This window comes from Epinephelus moara, chromosome 18 (assembly GCF_006386435.1).
Source record: "Epinephelus moara isolate mb chromosome 18, YSFRI_EMoa_1.0, whole genome shotgun sequence".
NCBI classification, from domain to species: domain Eukaryota; kingdom Metazoa; phylum Chordata; class Actinopteri; order Perciformes; family Serranidae; genus Epinephelus; species Epinephelus moara.
Window position 1 is genome coordinate 3,962,027 of NC_065523.1, and position 20,821 is coordinate 3,982,847.

At 42.3% G+C, this 20,821-nt stretch overlaps 1 protein-coding gene across 9 annotated transcripts in view; it reads left to right on the top strand.

The window, feature by feature from the left end:
* Positions 1 to 1,041: 1,041 nt before the first annotated feature.
* wipi1 (WD repeat domain, phosphoinositide interacting 1) overlaps positions 1,042 to 20,821 on the top strand; it is a 45,429-nt gene continuing 25,649 nt past the window's right edge. For 6 of the 9 annotated variants that reach the window (XM_050069110.1, XM_050069109.1, XM_050069115.1 and 3 more), the window contains exons 1-4: positions 1,042 to 1,408; positions 11,790 to 11,872; positions 16,035 to 16,204; positions 20,680 to 20,776. In XM_050069110.1, the coding sequence (XP_049925067.1) occupies positions 1,320 to 1,408; positions 11,790 to 11,872; positions 16,035 to 16,204; positions 20,680 to 20,776 (439 nt within the window). In that variant the 5' untranslated portion in view covers positions 1,042 to 1,319. Of the gene's footprint in view, positions 1,409 to 9,290; positions 9,508 to 11,789; positions 11,873 to 16,034; positions 16,205 to 20,679; positions 20,777 to 20,821 lie in introns of all 9 variants that reach the window. The other 3 variants (XM_050069113.1, XM_050069114.1, XM_050069107.1) reach the window with 3 other exon arrangements.

Here is a 20,821-nt window from a genome sequence, read left to right on the forward strand (position 1 = left end):
TTTTTTAGCATAGTTTCTTAATTTAAAAATGAATCCCACAATACATCTAAATCTTTCAACTTCTGTTTAAACTTAATCACAAAGATGTTTTAAATTAGACTTTTGAAAAAAATATGAAAAATGTTTTAAGTGTTATTTACATGAATTGAATTTTAGAGGTCAGGGTTGGGGACAGCTACTTCCCAATAGAAAGTACCCTATAAATGAATAAATGAAATGAAATAAGGCTTAAAGTTGCGCATAATTGAGGGCGTGGTCACTTTGAGTGACAGGTGGCACCATCGGGGGTGGCTAACTAGCTGCTGGCTGTCTGCTAGGCATCATCTCAGCTAATTTGCAAGTAATTGAACCTGACCTCTCAGCCCTTATATTTTGTTTCGTGAGGGAGCTGGCACCAAGCGGGAGCATGAGCGGGAGCAGCCAAGCGTCCGGGAGAAGAAAACACTGATTTTTTTTTTTAAAAAAAACAAAAACTATTAAGTATGCATGATTTTTAATAAAAACGAAAGAAATACATAATACAGACAGAGATATATACGAGAAGTTCCTTAAAAATATCAGGAATACCCCCGCAATATTTACAGGAAATAATCTGCTCATAATTCATCCAAATTGTTCGCTTGATACAAATTTCCAGCAGTTATGTTCAGTATTTGAGTTAACTGTGTAGTCAATCAGTTGTTCTGTACTACATTGTTACGCATTGAAAATAATACGAAATATGCATTAAATAGCCTATATAACTTAGTCAGGGGTCGTAAGTTTACTCAATGATTGAGAAGGGGTCCCTTAAGGAAAAAGGTTGGGAACCACTGCATAAATAACATACAAACAAAAAAGTAGCCTTGTCACTTCCCCACAGCAGAGAGCAATGTTGATGTCGCTGTAGGCTACGTCACATGAATGGACGAACACAAACAAAGCAGTCAATGTTTAAACAGCCAATCAAAAGACACTGTTGCACGTCTGTCAAATCAAAAATAGAAGCCAGACAACATGGTTTCACTACCAGCCAATCGTAAGAGGCGGAGATGTGACGTAGTGCTGTCAGCTGTTCCTGTTTTGTTTCTGTTTTCCCCGTCTTTTCCTCCAGTGTCTGGATCACCGACTTCAGTAAATAACTGCAGTAGAACTGAAATTCATCTCATTTACAGCGGAGAAACACTCCAGCTCTGCCCGGGGCTCTTACCTACACACCAGCCGGTCACCATTTCTTCCACATTGGAGCCGTCTTCCGCCGACATCGAGCGAAGAGGTGCAGCCGATCCCGGGCCTCCAATCCAGGGCGGAGGGAGGGAAGGAGGGCGCTGGGAATCGGGATGGAGAGCGGAGAGGGTGTCGGCGGGCCTGGTGGGCCGGACGGACCGGGGCTCCAGTTTGGCTGCGCCTCTTTCAACCAAGACTCCACGTAAGCAAGCCGCCAGATAACAAGCTACTGGGTCAAGTACAGACCGCTCCTGCTTCATTTCTCCCTGGAATTTAACAGATGGATAAAGCTGTTGTCACTTATAACAGAACGGGGTATTCAGACTAGGTTTTAAAGTGGCACTACACAACTTTACAAATGAAAATCAGTTTGATTATCATGAGAAGTGCCATTCAACCGGCAAAAAAGCCATCAGTATCATGTTTTCTGTGGCTCTGGAGAGGCTTTCCAAAGTTTGAGAGCATAACCCTTATTATGTCATCATAGTGATGTCACCAGGGTTATCTTGGTTTGAGCTTGGAGACTACAAACAACAGCCTGAAAACCTGGGTGGGTGGGTGATTACATGTACTGGGGGAGGGGTTAAAAATCTGCAGAGTTGCATTAGAGGAAATGACAGATTCACCATTTTTTGAGCTTGAGTAAACCAGATACTCAAAGTCAGGATGTCATGGCCTCAGCGGCTGCACAGATTGTGACCAATCCTGCTTTACAAACTGGGTGTCGATGTTGTCTCGAAGATGTCAGCTGTTTTTTTTGCCACTTACTACTGTAGGTAATAATAATAATAATACTACTACTAATAATAATGATAATAATAATAATAACAATAATAACTTTATTTGTACAGCATCTTTCATACATAAAATGCAGCTCAAAGTGCTTCACATTTGAAACTTCAAAACAAATAGGTACAACAATATTATAGTAGAAACAGGGATGAGGCGTGTGAGGTTGAGCCACTTGTCAATTGTCAAAAGACAAGACATGATTGGTTTGTTTCGATGTACACCCTCCCCAACAGTCCTACATTGTAAACACAGCCAGCATGGTGAGGAGGGGGTTTGTTAACTCGTGTCGCGTGTGTCTGTGTAGGAGCCTGAATGAATACTCCATTAAGTATCGGATGACATGGTTTCATCAATGTTATCATAGCTTTTTGGTACACAGCAGCTACCGTTGTTGCAATACGCGTTTGAAACAGTGAGGAGCTAGAGTGCGCTATCCGTTTGAATGCAATATACGATCTCAACACTAGATGGGAGAAATTCCTACACAGTGCCCGTTTAAAGGCAGTAGGAAATATACCTGCTTCCAATGAGGTGTTGGTTATCTTAAGAATGGAGAGAGCCAAACTGTCATATATGTTTTTGAGGAATTTTGTAGGTACTGGATCCAGAGCACATGTTGAGCAGCTTGTTTGAGTTACAATTCTTTGTAACTCAGATTGCGAAATACTGCTAAAACATTTCAGTTTCAGGGGACTGATTTTTGGTGTATCACAGGAGTTACCAGCATTTAATGAATTAGCAATACCTGTCCTTATAGAGGTGACCCTGTCTTTGAAAAAGCTTGCAAATTCTTCACATTTGAAAGCAGATGCCTGACTAAGTGCATCAAAGGCTGTTGGATTTAGTAGTCTGTAATTAGTAAGTAAGTAATCAGATAGTAAGTAATTATCTGATCATAATTTGTGATGATGAGTGACATAAGTTCAGAGAACTGATCGAGAAAACCTGCCCGTAGTTTAGGGGGACGGTACAATGTTAGTAAAAGTACAGCTGGTTCATCCTTTAGAGTGAGGGCAATGTACTCAAATGAGGTGAAATCACCAAAATACACTCTAGAACAGCTATATTTATTTGAGAAGATGGTGACAATTCTGCCTCCTCATTTGCCTTGCCTAACCGAATGGAAGAAGTTGTAGTTGGGGAGCAGGTCTCAATAAGAGATAAAAAGTCTAGTTTCTTTTCAGTGATAAAATCATTGATTGTAAAGGTCTTAGAGGTGAGAGTTCCTACATTCAGCAGAGCCATGTTAATTAAAGATAAATCTGGTTGTAGTGGTACATTTCGAGGTACAGTTAAAATATTAGTTGGATTCCTGAAATATATAGCTTCGGAGCTGCCATGGGAACGGAAAGAGCTTGTTGTGACAATGGTCTGAATGGGGAGACCAACAGCAGATGGGGTTAGTGACGGCTGGGGCCTGTAGGGGGAGTTGTCGCGGGAAGAGGTAGACTGAGAAGGCACTGCAGAAGAAGAGGGAGGTACCTGAGCGTGTGTGAGATGTGTAAATAGTCAATCACGTGGGTAGGATTGCACAGCATGTTGCAAATTGGCTGTTAACATGCGGCTGCCCAGCTTGTTGGGATGGACACCGTCGGCCTTTAAAAGGATTTGCGCTCCCAGAAAAGATTAAAATTATGAATGAAGCCTACATTGTTTGACCTGCATGCAGACAGGAGCCATGTATGCAGGGAGAGGACAGGGAGAGGACTCTGGTGAACCTTTCTGACCCACAGCTGTGAGGAGGACGTGGCCCACTGATAAAAACAGATTTTCCACAGTCTTTTAGGAGCTGCAGAAGTTTGTTAAAATGAATTTTGGTTACCTCAGACTGTCGAAATGCCGTGTCATTATAACCAAGGTCAACAATTACACTGTGGATGGAGGACAGCAGTGTGTGCAGCAGACCTGGGAGCTTCGCCAAGATGTCAGGGACCGCGGCTCTGGGGAAGCAACGCCTTACTTCATTGAAAAAACTAATGTTTCTGGTTATGGAGTCACTGATAATCAGTGTAGTCAGAGGAAATAGGGGGCGAGGAGATGTTGGGTGTGGGCTCTCAGGACTGGATGATGGAGGAGTGGACGGTGTAAACAGCGGTATGGAGCGGCGTCTATTGGAGTGGGAGGATTGCTCAGGTATGACTGGAGGAGGGGTCGGAGTTGATGAAGATCCACGGGGCCCCTGGGAAGGCAGGGGGGATGGAGAAGAAGGCTGGGGCTCCTCAACCAGTGGAGGGAAATTGTGCTCGTTGAGAGGGGCAAACTTATTCTCCAGCACAGTGATAGGTTGGCGATGGAGGGTAGCAGCCGCTAGCAGGGAGGGTACGGGCACTTGCACGCAGGGGCTCCAACCCGGAGCCCACAGCGTTGAAATGGCTTAAGAAACACAGAGAGGACCGGGTGTCAGGCAGCGGGACTTAACCGGCATGCTGCGGAGATCAGGCTTCAGTTGGTGGAGATGTTTAGACAGCATCTTGACACCCAATAAAGTCCTCGGTCTGGATTAGCTCCGCAGCTAAAAACAAGCTGGTGCAGAAGGCGGAAGGGAATTTTCCCACGCTGACAAGCAGGTTGTCACTTGAAATGATTTTGATAAAAGCATAAAATCCAGGGCAGGCGACTGAAGTCCTCAACAGGTTGAATTATATAGTTAAAACAGCCACTATAAAAAAAGTGCAGTGGAAAAAAAATGCGGATAAAAACTTGATAAAAAGTTAATATGGATAGAGGAACGGATAGAGGAACTAGCGAGCTCCTGGCAAGCATATACAGACGCCGATGCATGCACTGACGCAGACAGCACTACCAGCACTACCAGCCAGGTAGGCTGGCCCTCTTACACATTGACTACTGTGATGATAACACTAAAATTAATTGTTATGTAATAGCCAGATATCAGGGCTGGGAATCACCAGAGCCTTTACACAGCCTGTACAAGGCAGGAATATTGCCTCTTCGTTGCTGTGTATGAAAGGTACAATTGCGGAATGAGAGGACAGAGTTGTTTTGCCTCTGAGCTGGCAACAAAGGTAGTTACGGTGCTGAAACACTCTCTGTAGAAATCGGACAGGACGCGATCATGGTTGGCAACGTTATGACATTTTGATAAAGTGTTATGCGTTCAACCCACTGCAGGAGACTTAAAAAGTAGGTGGTAGCAGTTAGTGGCCATCTTAAAGAAGAAGAGCCGTGGCTGTTAATGTCTGCAAATTGGGAAAACAGTAAGGTCCAGGAGCTCTTCAACCTCCAAGCAGAGGATGAGATCAGCCGTCATAACAGAGATGGTCAATGATTGTTATTGACATATTATGCCATTGTCCATTGTTAATGTTTATAAAGTGCTGCCGACGTGTATGTTATATGTTACACCAGAAGCCGAAGCTGTTGGGTTACATGTCACACCTCTTTTGCTTCTGCAATGCCAGTATACTGTCTGTAATCACACACTGGAGCAGCATGATGCCGCAGTTGTTTGGTTCTATGTAAAAATACAAAGGCAGTATGATTTGTAGCACCCCTGTGATGCGATCTCTGTGTTAAAAGGACTATATATTCAGATTTTTAAAAAAAAAAAATTTCAACTGATTTATATAGTAGTGAATTGTTACTTGGTGTCTGTGTATCGATACGATATTGCCACACAAAGTATTGCGATACTATACTGTATTGATTTTTTCTCCGAACTCTACTATAGATACCTCCGTCCCACCTTGTACTTACCTGTCCAGGGCAGGCTGTTAAATTAGCAGTGATAAATTTTGCACAGTGGCTGCTGTCCGTGGTGCTGATGCCAGGCTGTTTGCAGGATCAGAGGTGCTTGGCGAGCCTCTCCATGGTAGTACATAGTACTTGTCTGCTTTGCAATTTTCTGGAGTGGTTGTGTGTCTGGTGTGCACGAGTGTGTGCTTGTGTTTTGGATAAAGCGAGGGCCCAAGAAAAACTATTTGCTCCGGGGCCAGTCCCAGTTATGCTAATCTGCTGGGTCTTGGAGTTAACAAGGTGAACTGTTTTTTCATTCATCCAAACTAGGGTCATGCTATGTCAAGATATATCGGCCTCTGCTGGAACAAATCTGTCTCAAAAGTCCACTTGTTTCGTAGAATGAGGTTGGGGTTGCTGGAGTAGTCCTTAAATCCCAGTCCCACTGGGAGCTGCCCAGTCTAACCACAGTACCCTCTGTTGATGGCTGTTACAGCAGCTCTACTGGGTCAGTAGGGTGTTCTCAGTACCTTGCTCAAGGGCAGTCTCTGCCAAACAGATGCTCTAATTTAAGGGTGTATCTCTTGTTGCATAGAGTCACTGTAAGCAACTGCAAGTTCCAGCCAGGATTCAAACAACAGGTCACAAACCCCTTACTTAAATAATAGTACAAATATACAACTACACAACTACAAAGAGTTGCTTTATGCTGAGTACGTTCCACTGTTTGTACATTAAACGGGATGTTCACACAAGTCAGCCTCTGTCCATTCAGTTTAAGTGCTGTGTAATGCAAAGATAAGAGGGAGATGTTGTGAAACAAAGGACTGTGTTTATTTCGATGTTTTCTGTCTGTCTGTCTGTGTGTGTGCTAACTCACACTCACCTGACATAATCATCTCCAGTTCATGTGGCAGGAACAGAGCATGATCGCCCCTCTTCAGAAACTGAGCCGCAATGCAGTTTTCCAACATGATAATGACCCAAAACACACCTAGTAGATGACAACTGCCTTGCTGAGGAAGCTGAAGGTAAAGGTGATGGACTGGCCAAGTATGTGTCCAGCCCTAAACTCACCTGTGCACCTGTAGGGCATCCTCAAGCTGAAGGTGGAGGAGCGCAAGGTGTCTTCACATCCATCTGCTCCATGATGTCATCATGGAGGAGTGGGAGAGGATTCCTGAAGCAACCTGTGAGCTCTGGTGAATTCCATGCCCAAAAGGGTTAAGGCAGTGCTAGATAATAATGGTTGGCACACAAAATATTGACACTTTAGGCCCAATTTGGACATGTTCACTGTGGGGTGTACTCACTTATGTTGCCAGCTGTTTAGATGTTGATGGCTGTGTTTTGAGTAATTTTCAGAGGAAGGTAAATCTATACTACTATACAAGCTGTACACTGACTACTTTAAGTTATATCAAAGTGTCATTTCTATTGTGTTGTCCCATGACAAGATATAATAAATTATTCCCAAAAATGGGAGGGGTGTACTCACTTATGTGAGATACTGTAATTACTCAGTCCTCTCTCTTATATTAATCAACTCTGTACAAACTAAGGAAGAGATCAGAGAAAAAAGATGCATCTGTCACAAAATGAGATGATTGTTTATGAGCAGCAGAGACGTGCTGTATCTTCTTCAGAGTTCTGCAGGTTTCCTTCTGCTCAGAAACAGGATGAGGCAGGACAGGAATATACACATCTCATGGTGGGGAATGAGGGCACAGGTGGCCATTAAGAAAATGACTGGTGTGAAAAGAGACAGGTAAGCAAGCAGGTAAGAGACAGGGAGTGACAGGAAGTTGGTTAGCTTGTTTGACAAGACATCAAATGAACTTTCAATGTGTGGTCCTGAGGGCTATGGCAACAGGTGAGCATTTACAAATGTCTCACCTTGACAAAATGTTTTTCATTTTTGCCCTGGTGTTGCGCACCAATTGGAAATCCATTTCAGGGCATGTTTTTAAATCATAGATCAATTTTTGGACCCAGCTACCGAGGGGAAGTGAAGCACTGTAAAACCAGTTGGAACTGAATTTTTTGATTAATGAGGAACTTATATTTTCTCAAATATAAATATAATAGGGAAAAGAAAGGGCCAGTGGGTGCTATTTAAATCAACTAAATAAACAGAATCAAAAGAAGACTCTAAAATAGGTCCCCTGACCTGCAACTCCTGAATTGGAGGTTTGGACTGGGTGCTACTCCAGTCAGGATCTCTGGATATCTAAGCAGGCAGTGAGATGAGCAGTTCCGGGATAGAGCTGAACTTGAACAGGGAACCACACATCTTACTTGACTTATGCAAAGGAAGCACTACATGGGTTATACACATCAGAAGGTGCTGGTGGCAGCTCTAACCACAATAGAGCAATGATCCACTTGTGCTGTGTCTTGGATCTGTATCTCAGTTTTGTTATAGTGATGCATTGTTGTTTTTCGAGGACTAGAAAGACAGTTTACTGGTGTAGACATGGTCAGCAATAAAATGTATTTTAGCCACTTAAAAAAATCAATATTAGTTTAAATGTATGCTATATTGAGTGTATTTTCACTGCTTTACCTTTCCATTAGACAGCAATTTCCGTCAGGGCAATGAAGCCATTGTATCGCTCTAAAAGCCAGATTCCACTGAGAAAAACAGTGATTTAACATAACTGAACACAGGAGCTGCTGGTCTACTGCTGACTCTTATCAGTTAGTTTGTTTTGTATTGTGTGAATTGGGCACTTTCAGCAGTTAGATTAGATTCACCAAAGTCACACAATAACACAAACTAACTAACTGATGATGGCAGTGATAGATCAGCTGCTCCTATTTTCAGTGAGCTAAAATTACTGTTTTTGTCAAAGGAGTCTGGTAGCTTTAAAGAGAGCACAGATGTGGAACTGAAGCTGTTAACAGATTCCCCGTTAAAATGGGCTGTCCCACGGAAGGGTATAGCGGTGAAATATAGCGCACACTTAAACTGATATTGACTTTTTTAGGTGGGACTTTTTTAAGGTGGCTAAAATATGTTTTGCTGATGCCCCCCATCCACAGCAGTACAGTGCTAAGCTTCCATTTTGGCACTCCTGACACTTTTCCATACTGTAGGGGTGTGCTGACAGACATCTATCGTAGGTAATACATTGATTTGGAAAAGGTCCTCATACAACCCCACTTCATAAACATATAAAGTATCACATCCAAAGTATCCCTTTAAACTATCCCTGCCTACTAAATGCGTATTTCTTTAAAACCCTACAGCACCATTGTAATGCAGGATTTCTATGAAAAGTTTTAGGTCTTAAGCCCAAATCAAGATAACCCTGATGACATCATCATATTTTGTCTGATTTGACTCTTCCAGATTATATTAGATTAGATAGATTAGATTAGATAGAACTTTATTAATCCCTTGGGAAGACTCCCTCAGGGAAATTAAGATTCCAGCAGTATTGGATAGCAGCACACAGGGTAAAGAGCACACAGGGTATCAAAACGTAAAAAGTAAAAAAACAAAATTTGCAAAATATAAATATAAGATATATGATACAGATATGATATATACAGAGAAAATAAGTAATGCCTTATTATATTCCTTATTGTAGTGGCTACAGGCTTCTGGTTACTGCTCCTTCCCATCCTCTGTCTTCCTGTTACTCCTCCTCCCCCCGAGTAAGGAGTTGTACAGTCTGATGGCCTGAGGGACAAAGGAGTTTTTCAGTCTGATAGTCCTGCACTTGGGAAGGAGCAGTCTTTGGCTGAACCACAGAGGAAAAGAAAGAGCACTCAGAAAAGCACTCAGAGAGTGCAGACCTCCGCCAAGTAGGTGATATTCCCTCCCCCTCTGCATCAGATTTTGCAGCCTGCATCACAATTAGGTTATTTGCATTATATATATATATATTATATATATATATATATATTAGGTTATATATGCCTTCACCATGGAGACACTGTGGTGTATTTATTTTGTTTTTATTTTGTACCAACACAGAATATAATGTTTTTTTGTATTTTTCACTTTCTTTTTTTCCAACACAGAACATTAATTTCAACTTTAGAATTACAACAATATTAAGCAAGTAGAACAAGACGTGCTTTCTGGCCACCAGATGGCACTATATAGAAATTGGAATTGCTGCTGAGGCTGTTAGACGATAGACTTTATTTTTCATTATTTTATCCACTTTGCTTCAACCAATCACATTGTCCCATTATCCACGTTTCCTGAAAATTTCATCAAAATCCGTTCATAACTTTTTGAGTTATTTTGCAGACAAACAAACAGACAAACAGACCAACGCCGGCGAAAACATAACCTCCTTGGCGGAGATAATTATACAACTGTTTTCACAAGCTGAGTGGTACTCTTTGAGATGACTAAACTGAACTTGAAATGTTAATAATGCGAAATGCACCTTTAACCTAAGCTTGACCTACTGACTGTACACCTTGCTTTTAACTGCTTCCAGTGGTCTTCCTCAGCAAATACCATGAGTCATCTGTGATCAAAATTACTACATCTCTATGACCACTGAGCAGAATTCATTCACTTAGGAAGGCTATTAGATGCTCTGGAGAAACGTAGGTAGTAGACTGAACCACTTTGATGAGCTGTGAGGGTTGTTTGATTACAACTTCAGCTGATCCCTTTGTTCCCACAAAAGCTTACTTTTTGTACATGACAATTCTTACCACTAGAGGGCTCTATATAGCAAGTATCAGGGAGAGTGTGATGATCAGGAGTGAATCCAAACCCCCTCATATCAAATTTCCCCTGAATATTCAGGTGGAGTGCAACAGAATTTGATAGATTTATTCCTTCCCTGCTGAGAATGGCTGTAAATTAAATAGTGAGAGAAATTAATTAAAGGGATAGTGCACCCAAAAATGAAAATTCACCCATTATCTACTCACCCTCATGCCGATGGAGGCCCTGGTGAAGTTTTAGAGTCCTCACATCCCTTGCGGAGATCAGCGGGGGGAGCGGCTAGCAAACCTAATGGCAGACGGCGCCCCAGACTAACGTCAAAGAACACAAAATTGAATCCACAAAGTATCTCCATACTGCTCATCCGTAGTGAGCCAAGTGTGCTGCAGCCGCGACATAAAAAGTTGTTTCGAAAAACATCATTTGAACTCTGTTTTTAGCCTCACTGTAGCCTGTAGCTCTGACTGCTTCTCTGTGCTCCGCGTTCACGTGTGCACGCTCAGGGTGATCGGTGATGCACGGTCTCTGAAGAGCAGCAGTCTCATCAGTACTGATGTCCAGATTCTCAAGTGCAGGCATCGCCAATTCCCAGTCTGAGCAGCAAAGACTTTCCTCATCCGTTGGCATTGCTTTGCATTTGAAACAACTACACCACCAGGTTTCCAGTGCTCGACTCCGGTATTCTGCGGCTGGCTGAGGGTTACGCTCATGAGCTGCGGCAGCTCCTTCATCCAGTAGCCTGAGTTCCGTGCGTATACTCGGGCTCAAACAAATACGGCTCAACAAAGAAATGCTGTTCCTCCTCAATTTCAAAGTCTTCAGACATGTTGGGCTGTCCTTTGCTAACGTAGTGCAAATTATCTTTTAGCTACTGTGGTTACTGTTGTCTCCCCCTGTGGTGCACGTGTCACGTGATGCAAACACGGGTGAGCAAAGCTCATGCTTTCGCTGGTCTCGCGCAGGCGTGCACACATTAACGCGGAGCACAGAGAAGCAGTCAGAGCTACAGGCTACGATGAGGCTAAAAACAGAGTTCATATGATGTTTTTCGAAACAACTTTTTATATCGGGGCTGCAGCACACTTGGATCACTATGGATGAGCAGTATGGAGATACTTTGTGGATTCAATTTTGTGTTCTTGGACGTTAGTCTGGGGCGCCGTCTGCCATTAGGTGTGCTAGCCGCTCCCCCCGCCGATCTCCGCTAGGGATGTGAAGACTCTAAAACTTCACCAGGGCATATGGGTGAGTATCTACTCACCCATATGCCCTGGTGAAGTTAGAGGCTGAATTTTCATTTTTGGGTGCACTATCCCTTTAAAGCTTTATAGATGTGTTGCAGTTGTACTGATGGTGGATATACAGCATGTACATGTTTGTGTTTGTGTTGCAGGTCACTGGCTGTGGGAACAAAGACTGGCTACAAGCTGTTTTCTCTGACCATGGTGGAAAATTTGGACTGTATCAATGAGAGTGGTTAGTATGGAGCTCTAACTCTAGACTTTGCATCAGCGTGGAATAAACATCCTTCCAATGGCATCAGTTTAGCCATTAAATGATGACAGCATGAACACCAGAATCATCCATATATCCCTGATGGATCATTGAGTTTTATATGACAAAAAGGACAAACATTTTTTTCCACGTTTATACACTTGTGCACTACTTCTACACAAGCTGTTGTGTTAGCTCATCTGTCCTAGACTCACCTCCTCAGGTTTCACTGAAAGGAACACAGAGTTATTGAAAGACTGAAAATACTGGTTACATGTACCCACAGTGCATACTCTGTTTATTTTTCAATCTCTAGTTAAACTCCTATTAAGTTTAATCTGTTTCCATCAAACAAACTTTTTTCTGAATCCCTCTCTTGCCATGAGTTAACCTAACAACTGTTAATTCACCTCTACTGCTACCTTGTAAAACAAAGAATATACGTGAAAATGCTAAATACAACTCTTGGTTGCATTTTTACATCAAAATATACCCATGGCATGATGTGCACCTGGGTGAGAACACAAACACAAATTCAGATTCACACACACAGTGACAGGGCTAATCCTTAGCCTCACATGGCTAACATTACATGGTGGTTATTAACAGGTTTAATAACTTAGTCATTTATGTGTCGGTGTGAGATTAACAACTCAGTGTCAGATGTTAACCACTGCTACAGGGCTTCTGCCCAAGTGGCAAAATATGACAAGTTGGAGTGAGATCACGTTGTGCTGTGTTAGCTCATAATAATTGGCTTAGAATCCGTGTCAGCATTGAAACTGTTTTTGCAATTTTCACTTGCAAAATTGCCCCCACAATTTCATCGCAAAAAACACCTATAATCATTGCAACATGCATCACAGTTTTTTAGAAAAGGTGCAGTGAAGTCAGACATTTCAGGCCACAACAATCCCAAAAACAGGACTGATTGAGGGCTATGGATGTCTGGGTGCTAAGTAGCGGTCGGGGAAAAAAATCGAGACGGCATAGTATTGCTATATTTTGTGTGGCAATATTGTATCAATACACGAACACCATTTCTTGATTTTTTAATAATATAAATTATAAATATTGCAACTACAAATAAAACTTTTGGTAGCCCAATAGAATAATGACATAAATTGTATTTTCAGTCCAGTAGACACATGTTGCTTTCATAAAAATGATTAAAGTGAGATGAACAAAAACGTGATCTTACTTTTTGGGGAGTTTTTCCTTATCCGCTGCAAGGGTCATAAGGACAGAGGGATGTCGTATGCTGTAAAGCCCTGTGAGGCAAATTGTGATTTGTGATATTGGGCTTTATAAATAAAATTGATTGATTGATTGACTACATAAAAACAGATGTTGACAAAGTTTTTCCTTAATTTGCAGTTGAAAAATGTTTATAAGTCAGTATATCTATCACAATACTCAACATATCGCAATACATTTAATATTGCAGTAATATTGTATTGTGACCAAAGTATCATGCTACTATCAGATCGGTGGGCCTCTGGTGATTCCCACCCCCACTGCTAATCATTTTTGCCATCTTTTAAGTTGTCAAAAGAAAACCAAAAACAAAACAACAAAGGATGGAATCTTAGAAATGTTCTACAGAAGCCAGCTACAGTATTAGCAAATTTTGTAAATTTGGTAACATATATGCATGTCACAATGTGAAAGTGCAAAGGAGTAGGTGTTGTGTTGTGTATTTGAGCTGTTTCTCATTAAGAAATTAGAGAAATGTAGCAGCCAAACAACCAACAGTACTATCCACAGAGCCATGTCAGAGCCATGTCAGAAGTATGGTTAAACATGAATTTATGAAAATAAAGGTCCTATATTAGGTGGGAGGCAGCAGTGGTATGCAGTGATGCTCCAGAGTTATAGAAGAGTGACTGGAGTTCTTTTGATATTCTGTCAGTTTGTAACACATCTGGAGAATGAATGTTCTGATTGTCTAGTGAGCTGAAATACTGATCGGCACTTTTTTTTCTTTTTTCTTTTTTTCTTTACTTTTACAAATATGCTTAACATTTCCATTTGGCTGGAAAGCTACAGTCACTCTCAGACTCTCAGACAAGGCTGAGCTTGCTGTAATCACACAGTGCTCAGTGATTTTGGCAGCAGCCTCTCATGGCAGTGAAGAAGAAGAGAGTTTCCCCAGACTGGGTGTGTTTTGGCTAAAGTGTCCAGTGTCAGGTCCAGTCTGGTGTGCTGGATGACATATGTCAACTTGGCATGCTGGGAAGGTTATATTAAAAAGCTTAACGTTATTGAGCATTTGTGTCAAGTCAAGTCAAATTAATGTTCATGGCCCAATATCACAAATCACAAATTTGCCTCAAGGGGCTTTGTGTCAGGGCATGATTCATTATTTAAAAGGATTATAGCACAACAATTTAAAGTCTAGCTGATATTGGATTATGTAGATATATCTATATTTGGCAATTTAAACATCAGATCCAAATCTGATCAGTATGTTTTTGGCATTTCTGCACTGCAACTTTTGTTACTTATTGGCTGACATATCCACCGATACTGATATTTGTGATAAACTAAATTGGTTGATCAATCAATTAATCAGTCATTTATATGTCACATGGATTTATAAACATACAACTCCAGTGAAATGTGATCCCATCATCTCCTTTAACTTGTGCACTGTATTTTATCATTTGTTTGCATCTTCTTACATTGTTAACTGCTGCTTTATAATTGTCCATGTTGCTGGATGGTTCTGGTAATCCATCGTTTCTGCTTGTGAAATAATTTAACTGCCCACACACCCTGACTTCAGAAAGACGGTTGTATGGTCGCTCCTGCTGAACATGGGCAGTGCCGCACTGCACATGCCTCTGAGTGGTGTATAGCAGTGATCCGCAGCAGGAACAGGACAGCACTTCACATTCCCACTGTCACACCAGTCCTTATTCAATGTAAAGCACTCTCCCACTGTCCTCTGCTCCACCAGATCAGCATATAGAAAAGAGCCTCCTTTTTGAGAGGCGCTGTCCAGGATTTAGCCAAGTTTAAGCAAATCAAAAGATATAAAAGGTTCTGATATCCTGTTGGAAACTGATGCAACATGGAGGTCGTCCAGTTTATTGTCCAGTGTCTGTGCAATGGCCAGCAGGATGCTATTTCAGCTGGTTCCCATCTTCTCCATCTTTTCCTGGATGTTTACTGATGTTTACATTTAAAAAACCCTCAACATGGCTTGTTAGCAGAGATTGGCAGGAGGAGAGTTTATAGACTGATGAATGGATTTCCTCATCCCTATGAGTGACTTGCAGGCACACACCAACACTGTCCAACACCAACCACAAAAGGCGCTACCAAGACTTGCAAAATAGACATTAGAGCATAATTTTAGCCCAAAATTGAAAGTTCACAGAGAGGTGACTGGAAACATCAGCAACTGCAGTAAGTCATATGCAACGAAAACATTTGCTATACAATATATTGATCAGGCTGTAGATATAATGCACCTTAATTAATATGACAGATTTCATAATAAATTTATTTGCCAGCAGGTGACAGGTAACCTGAAATTGTTAAAATTTCGATAACCTCAAAGCTGTTTCTGATCCATCTCACCTTTCCAAGTTTTCCATGATACAATTTAAGCCTGTAATGAAGCATTGATGGATACTGAATGGGCCTAACAGCCACAGGCCTTTGGGCTCCTGAGCCAGAGTTTCTATTTGAGGTGACTGTTGCTAATATTTCTTGTCAGGCTTGTCACCATGCCTTTCAGAACAGATGTGAACACACTGCCTTTAGACATGTTTAGAGATACTCAGAACAAACTAGCTGGTTTGAAGCAATCTGAATCAATAGCAGACCTCTGCAGCTTTACCTGTCGCACAGGTGTTTGAAGGGTCGACCCGAAGAGCTTCGACCCTCAGGCCCCCAGGATCCTGAATAACAAATATATAGTGAATAGAGAATACAGCGTCACACAGCATGGGAAATTATTTCTTCTGACCTGAAATTAAAGAGAACATCTGGGTTGAAGTGGTTAGAATGGCTGTATTTCTTTTGAGGGAAAATTTGTAGGTGGCCTTCTGGGTCTAAGAGATAGTTTTGATTTGTTGACATTAAAGCTGTATTGTCATCACTGCCTGTCTGTCTGCCCCCTGTTCTTCCCCAGCAGAGACTCCAGATGTCTACATCGTGGAGCGTCTATTCTCCAGCAGTCTGATAGTCATGGTGAGCACCACCATGCCACAGCGCATGAACATCTACCACTTCAAGAAGGGGACAGAGATCTGCAACTATAGCTATCCCAACAACATCCTGGCTATCAAGCTTAACAGACAGGTGAGCTACCCCATTTCATACCTACAACCCTCAAATATTAGTGTGTTTCCATGTAATTCATCATATGTAGGAACTGATTCACACAGGAAGCCTCTTGGTCAAAAACATCCATGTTGCTGAAGCATCTTTTTTGCCCTTGTGTCTTTAAAACCTGCTCACCATCATTTGCATTCTGAATGAGATGTGAGCTGCAGCACATGTAGAAGTGCAAATCTCCAAGTTTAAAAACACACCCCATCCCATGAACTCCTCTGGATGCACAGCACTATGCAGATTACAGTTATGGCACTGGCAGTTAGGCTTAGGTGGTATCTATTTTGGGCTGCTGTGGCTCAGAGGGTAGAGCGGGTCGTCCACTAGTTGGAAGATGGGCAGTTTGATCCCCGGCTTCTCCAGTCCACATGTCAAAGTATCCTTGAGCAAGATACTGAACCCCAAATTGCTTCTGAGGGCTGTTCCAGTGGTGTGTAAGTTAAAAACTGATTAGCAGATGGCACCCTGTATGATAGCCACAGCCACCAGTGTATGAATGTGTGTGTGAACGGGTGAATGTGACTTGTGGTTGGAAGACTAGAAAGATCAGAAGACTAGAAAGGCGCTACACAAGTGCATTCCACTTACTATATTTTTTTGTACCCTCATACCTGGAATTTCCCCCTGGTATTCAGTATATGACGATATTTATGTATAGCGCTATCTGCACACATCTTTATTACAACCTCTCCAGTATGAGGTTAATAGACAGATGAGCATCTGTATGAGCATCTGTCAGGATTTCTAAACCACCTGGTATACCCCAATACTCTGATACTGTCCAAGCCTACTGGCAGTCCTCTGTCATAGCATTCATATCATGTCTCACCATGGGGAACACCTTCTGCGTAACCTTGTCAGAAGATCAAGTAATGTTATGTCAGCTTTAATTGGCTGGCACTTGTGAAGCCTATGTTAGGATGAGATGTGACCCTCCTCCTATATATTTGGCTGACATAAGCACCTCTTGTCATTCAGAAACCTCTTCTCGCTTCTTGCAGAAGCCTGTTGAAAACTGTGCTATTGGGTGCTACGCTAAACTATTTACAAACAGTGGATAGCAGTGCATAACTCTGATAATGCTTTGTTCCCAGCTGTACAGTTCACAAACTAGTTTACAAATAGTAGCAAAACTCTTCTACATCTAGTTTTGGTGTAATGTAGCAATACCTTTAACTTGGTATATTTTCCAAAGTAGTAACACTTTTGCGAATAGAGTTACTATTAGCAATATCAAAATGTGACAACACCTCGTAGCAGGTGGTGTTAGCAATACGTCCCAACAGGTAGCAATACATCACAGGGAGCAGTGCCTCCAAAAAAGTAGTACTTCTTTTTGCCCCCATGCTAGTGGGGAAAATAGCGATATTCTCCAACCTTATTCCACTCAGTTGCTGCACAAGCTGTTAAGCAAATTCACAAACCCACTAGCATCTACAACTCACTAGCAAACCATGGCTACAGCTAACTACCCTAGTGAGGTTGGGAAAAGGCCAAAGCTTTCTTCCTGCAGCAAATGAAATATCTATCTGGGACACTAGCCCTGTGTCTAACAGAATTAAATGTGTACCAAAATGCGTGTATGATGTTTCAAATTGTAAACAAAATAAATAATAGATTGTCTGAGCTTTTTCGAATCTGCAGTCCTCAGCACATTTACAATACCAGAAAAAACATCTTATCTATGGTAAAAAACAGAAGACTTAAAAACACCAGTCTGACCATTGCTTGCAGGGGCCCGCAGATTTGGAACGAGCTCGATGAGAGCTTAAAAATGTCCATCTCCACCTTCAAAAAACTGTTAAAGGACAGTTCATATATTTGACACCACTTGTAGGTCCTACATCTAACTGATCTGAGAAAGCTAGAATTGTGATGTATATGGTATGTATGATGTTGTGTATTGTTATGTTATGTATTGTTAGTATACTGTAAATTGTTATTTATGTACCCCAGTCTCCCTTTATAAGCTTTAGATAGCTCCTCCGGGAGACCTGATTCACACACTGTAACCTCCTGCCATGTTCTAAGGAAACGTGTGTGTGTGTGTGTGTGTGTGTGTGTGTGTGTGTGTGAATGAAGAAAGATAAAGATAAAGAGTATGCGGCACGTCTGGGCTTACCCCTTGCTTAGGCTGCTTTAACCTCCACCTACGAGTGTATTCACTGCGTTGCTTTTCCCACACACTACTTCACTGCTGGAAGACCTGCCAAGCTAGCCAGCAGTGAAGAGAGGGGGCCCACCTATGTGTGATGAAACTGTGCTGCAGGGAGAAGCAGATATGTCAGAAGGCTTGGCCTCTACACCTGGACCAAGCTGGGTGGAGGCAGACCCCCTGCTCCTGGCCCCTGTTTTCATGTCACAAGAGACAGATAAGGGTTACAAAGGCATCACTGCTGCTCATGCCATCCTAAAAGGAGATGATGATGATGATGGGGGAAAGTTGGCCGATTTGAAGTTTCCTATTTGATGACAGTGAGGAGAAATTTACCTTCCTAGGCAGCGCTCGCAGGGCTGCAAAACCCCTCGCTGCTAAGGAAGGTAACCAACCTTCTCCATTTTCTCCTCTGGATCTTGACATGCAGGACATGTATAAGTGTGCAGCTACTTAGTATTCCATGCCTGTTGTCTAAGTGGAGGGTGTAAAATCTTAGCCTGGCGTTGCCAGACCCAATTCGCAAAACGTGAATGGGTCTGGATACGGACTGTAAATTTCCTCTATTCCCGAGGGGTGGTATCAACAGCTGTCACTCAAAGTGCCCCTTCACGCAATTGGAAAGATGGAAAACCAATCAGAGTAAACGAAACGTGTGACGTAGGCTAGCACAACGCCACTGTAAACAGACCAGCAACCAGGTGCAGCGTGCAGCAGAGATGAGCTGTGATGATGTCTGGGAAAGAGTGTTGCCGTCTTTGCGGATTTCCTCCACACTGTGGACTCCGAGTTGCATGGCTGTGATTCCTAGTGATGGTGAAATCGAAGCTTCATGAAGCAGTGAAACACTTTGACACAACTGCTTCAAGAATGACACACTGCTTCGAAGCATTTCCTACAGTCAGAAGAGTGACATCTGCTGGCTGTGTGTCAGAACGGCATCTAAGTGGAAGACCTGGAAAAGCCTGTAACGAGGCCTCGCTCTCGGTAGTCACGTGATTGTGGGCGTGCCAAAGCAGGGATCGAAACACTGTCTCGGAACAATTGCGCTTCATAAGATCGACACTGTGTCGAGCAAAGTGGCTCGAGCGTAACATCACTAGTGATTCCCAGTTTGGTCGCTTCCCTGACCTGCTCCTCCATGAGAGCAACTAGCGGAGAAACAACAATAGCCACTGGGTTTTCACTGAGTCCCATCTTTTTCCCGTTCAACGGAGCCAGTTGGTAAATTAAACTTTTACCAAACCCAGAAGGACAGCAAACACATCCTTTTTTTTCAATAAAAGCTTTCGGTGCAGCCATTTGTTCTGCTTTTAAAGAAAATGAACATTCCAGTTTGTTCAACACATTTACCATCACAGTTTCAAAATCAGTAGCCATGTTGGTTGTTTATGAAATATATTCACTCCACTCCTTGTCCCTCCTATTCTGATGACATGATTTCAAATAACCCGCACCAAAGTCATAAACGGTTGTAATTGGCCCGGTAAGCCAAAACCGATGCCAGAATTTGCGTTTATGACTCCATGGCCAGACTGATCTGTGGAGCGAAATACAATATGAGCTCACGAGATCAGGATGGTTTCACCAGGCTAGTAAAATCTTGGTTTCAGCAATAAACTACAGAAAGTGAAAAAGACGGTTAGGTAAGTGTTTGCTATTTTCGTGGTATTTCTCCCTCCATGACAAGTTTGCAGTGACGTGAAAAGATAGGCGATACAGTGCGAAACACCCTATCATGGTATGCTGGCTGATAGATTGTAAGGTGATGGAAGCCCATGGTGTCCACCAGATGCATCCTATAGAGCCACTGGTAGTGACCCACCTTCAGACACACTGTCTCCGAAAATGGCTGCAAAATTGCACAAAATGATTGCAATCTGGAGCCGTGCACTATGGACATACTAGCCACACCGACGACTTGGTTTAAGGGAGGGCAATGTCAGTGGGTCCACTATGTTAGTTCCATCTGATATAACTCAGTACGCATTGAGAGGATTTCCATAGAATGTTGTACATGTATGTTCTCCTCAGGATGAGGACATCACCATGTCAACATTTTAAATGTGTCCAATACCTTGGTTTATGACCAAATACTGTACCTCCAAAAGTAATGGCATTCCCATCATCCTCGGCTGTACCTTGTGTTTAGTGCAATCAATATGCTAGCAAGCTAAACTAAGATCATTGACTTTTTTTTAGTGGGATTTCACTGATGTGAGTAATATAAGCCAGTGCTGACTGCATTACATTAGAGTAGAATGACCTGAGGTCTGCTGTCTTGCAGAGGCTCGTGGTGTGCCTTGAAGAGTCCATTTATATCCACAACATTAAAGATATGAAGCTGCTCAAGACTCTGCTCAACACTCCTATCAATCCCTCTGGTAAGACATTAATACCAACAACTGCAAGTAAGTTGTTAATGCATA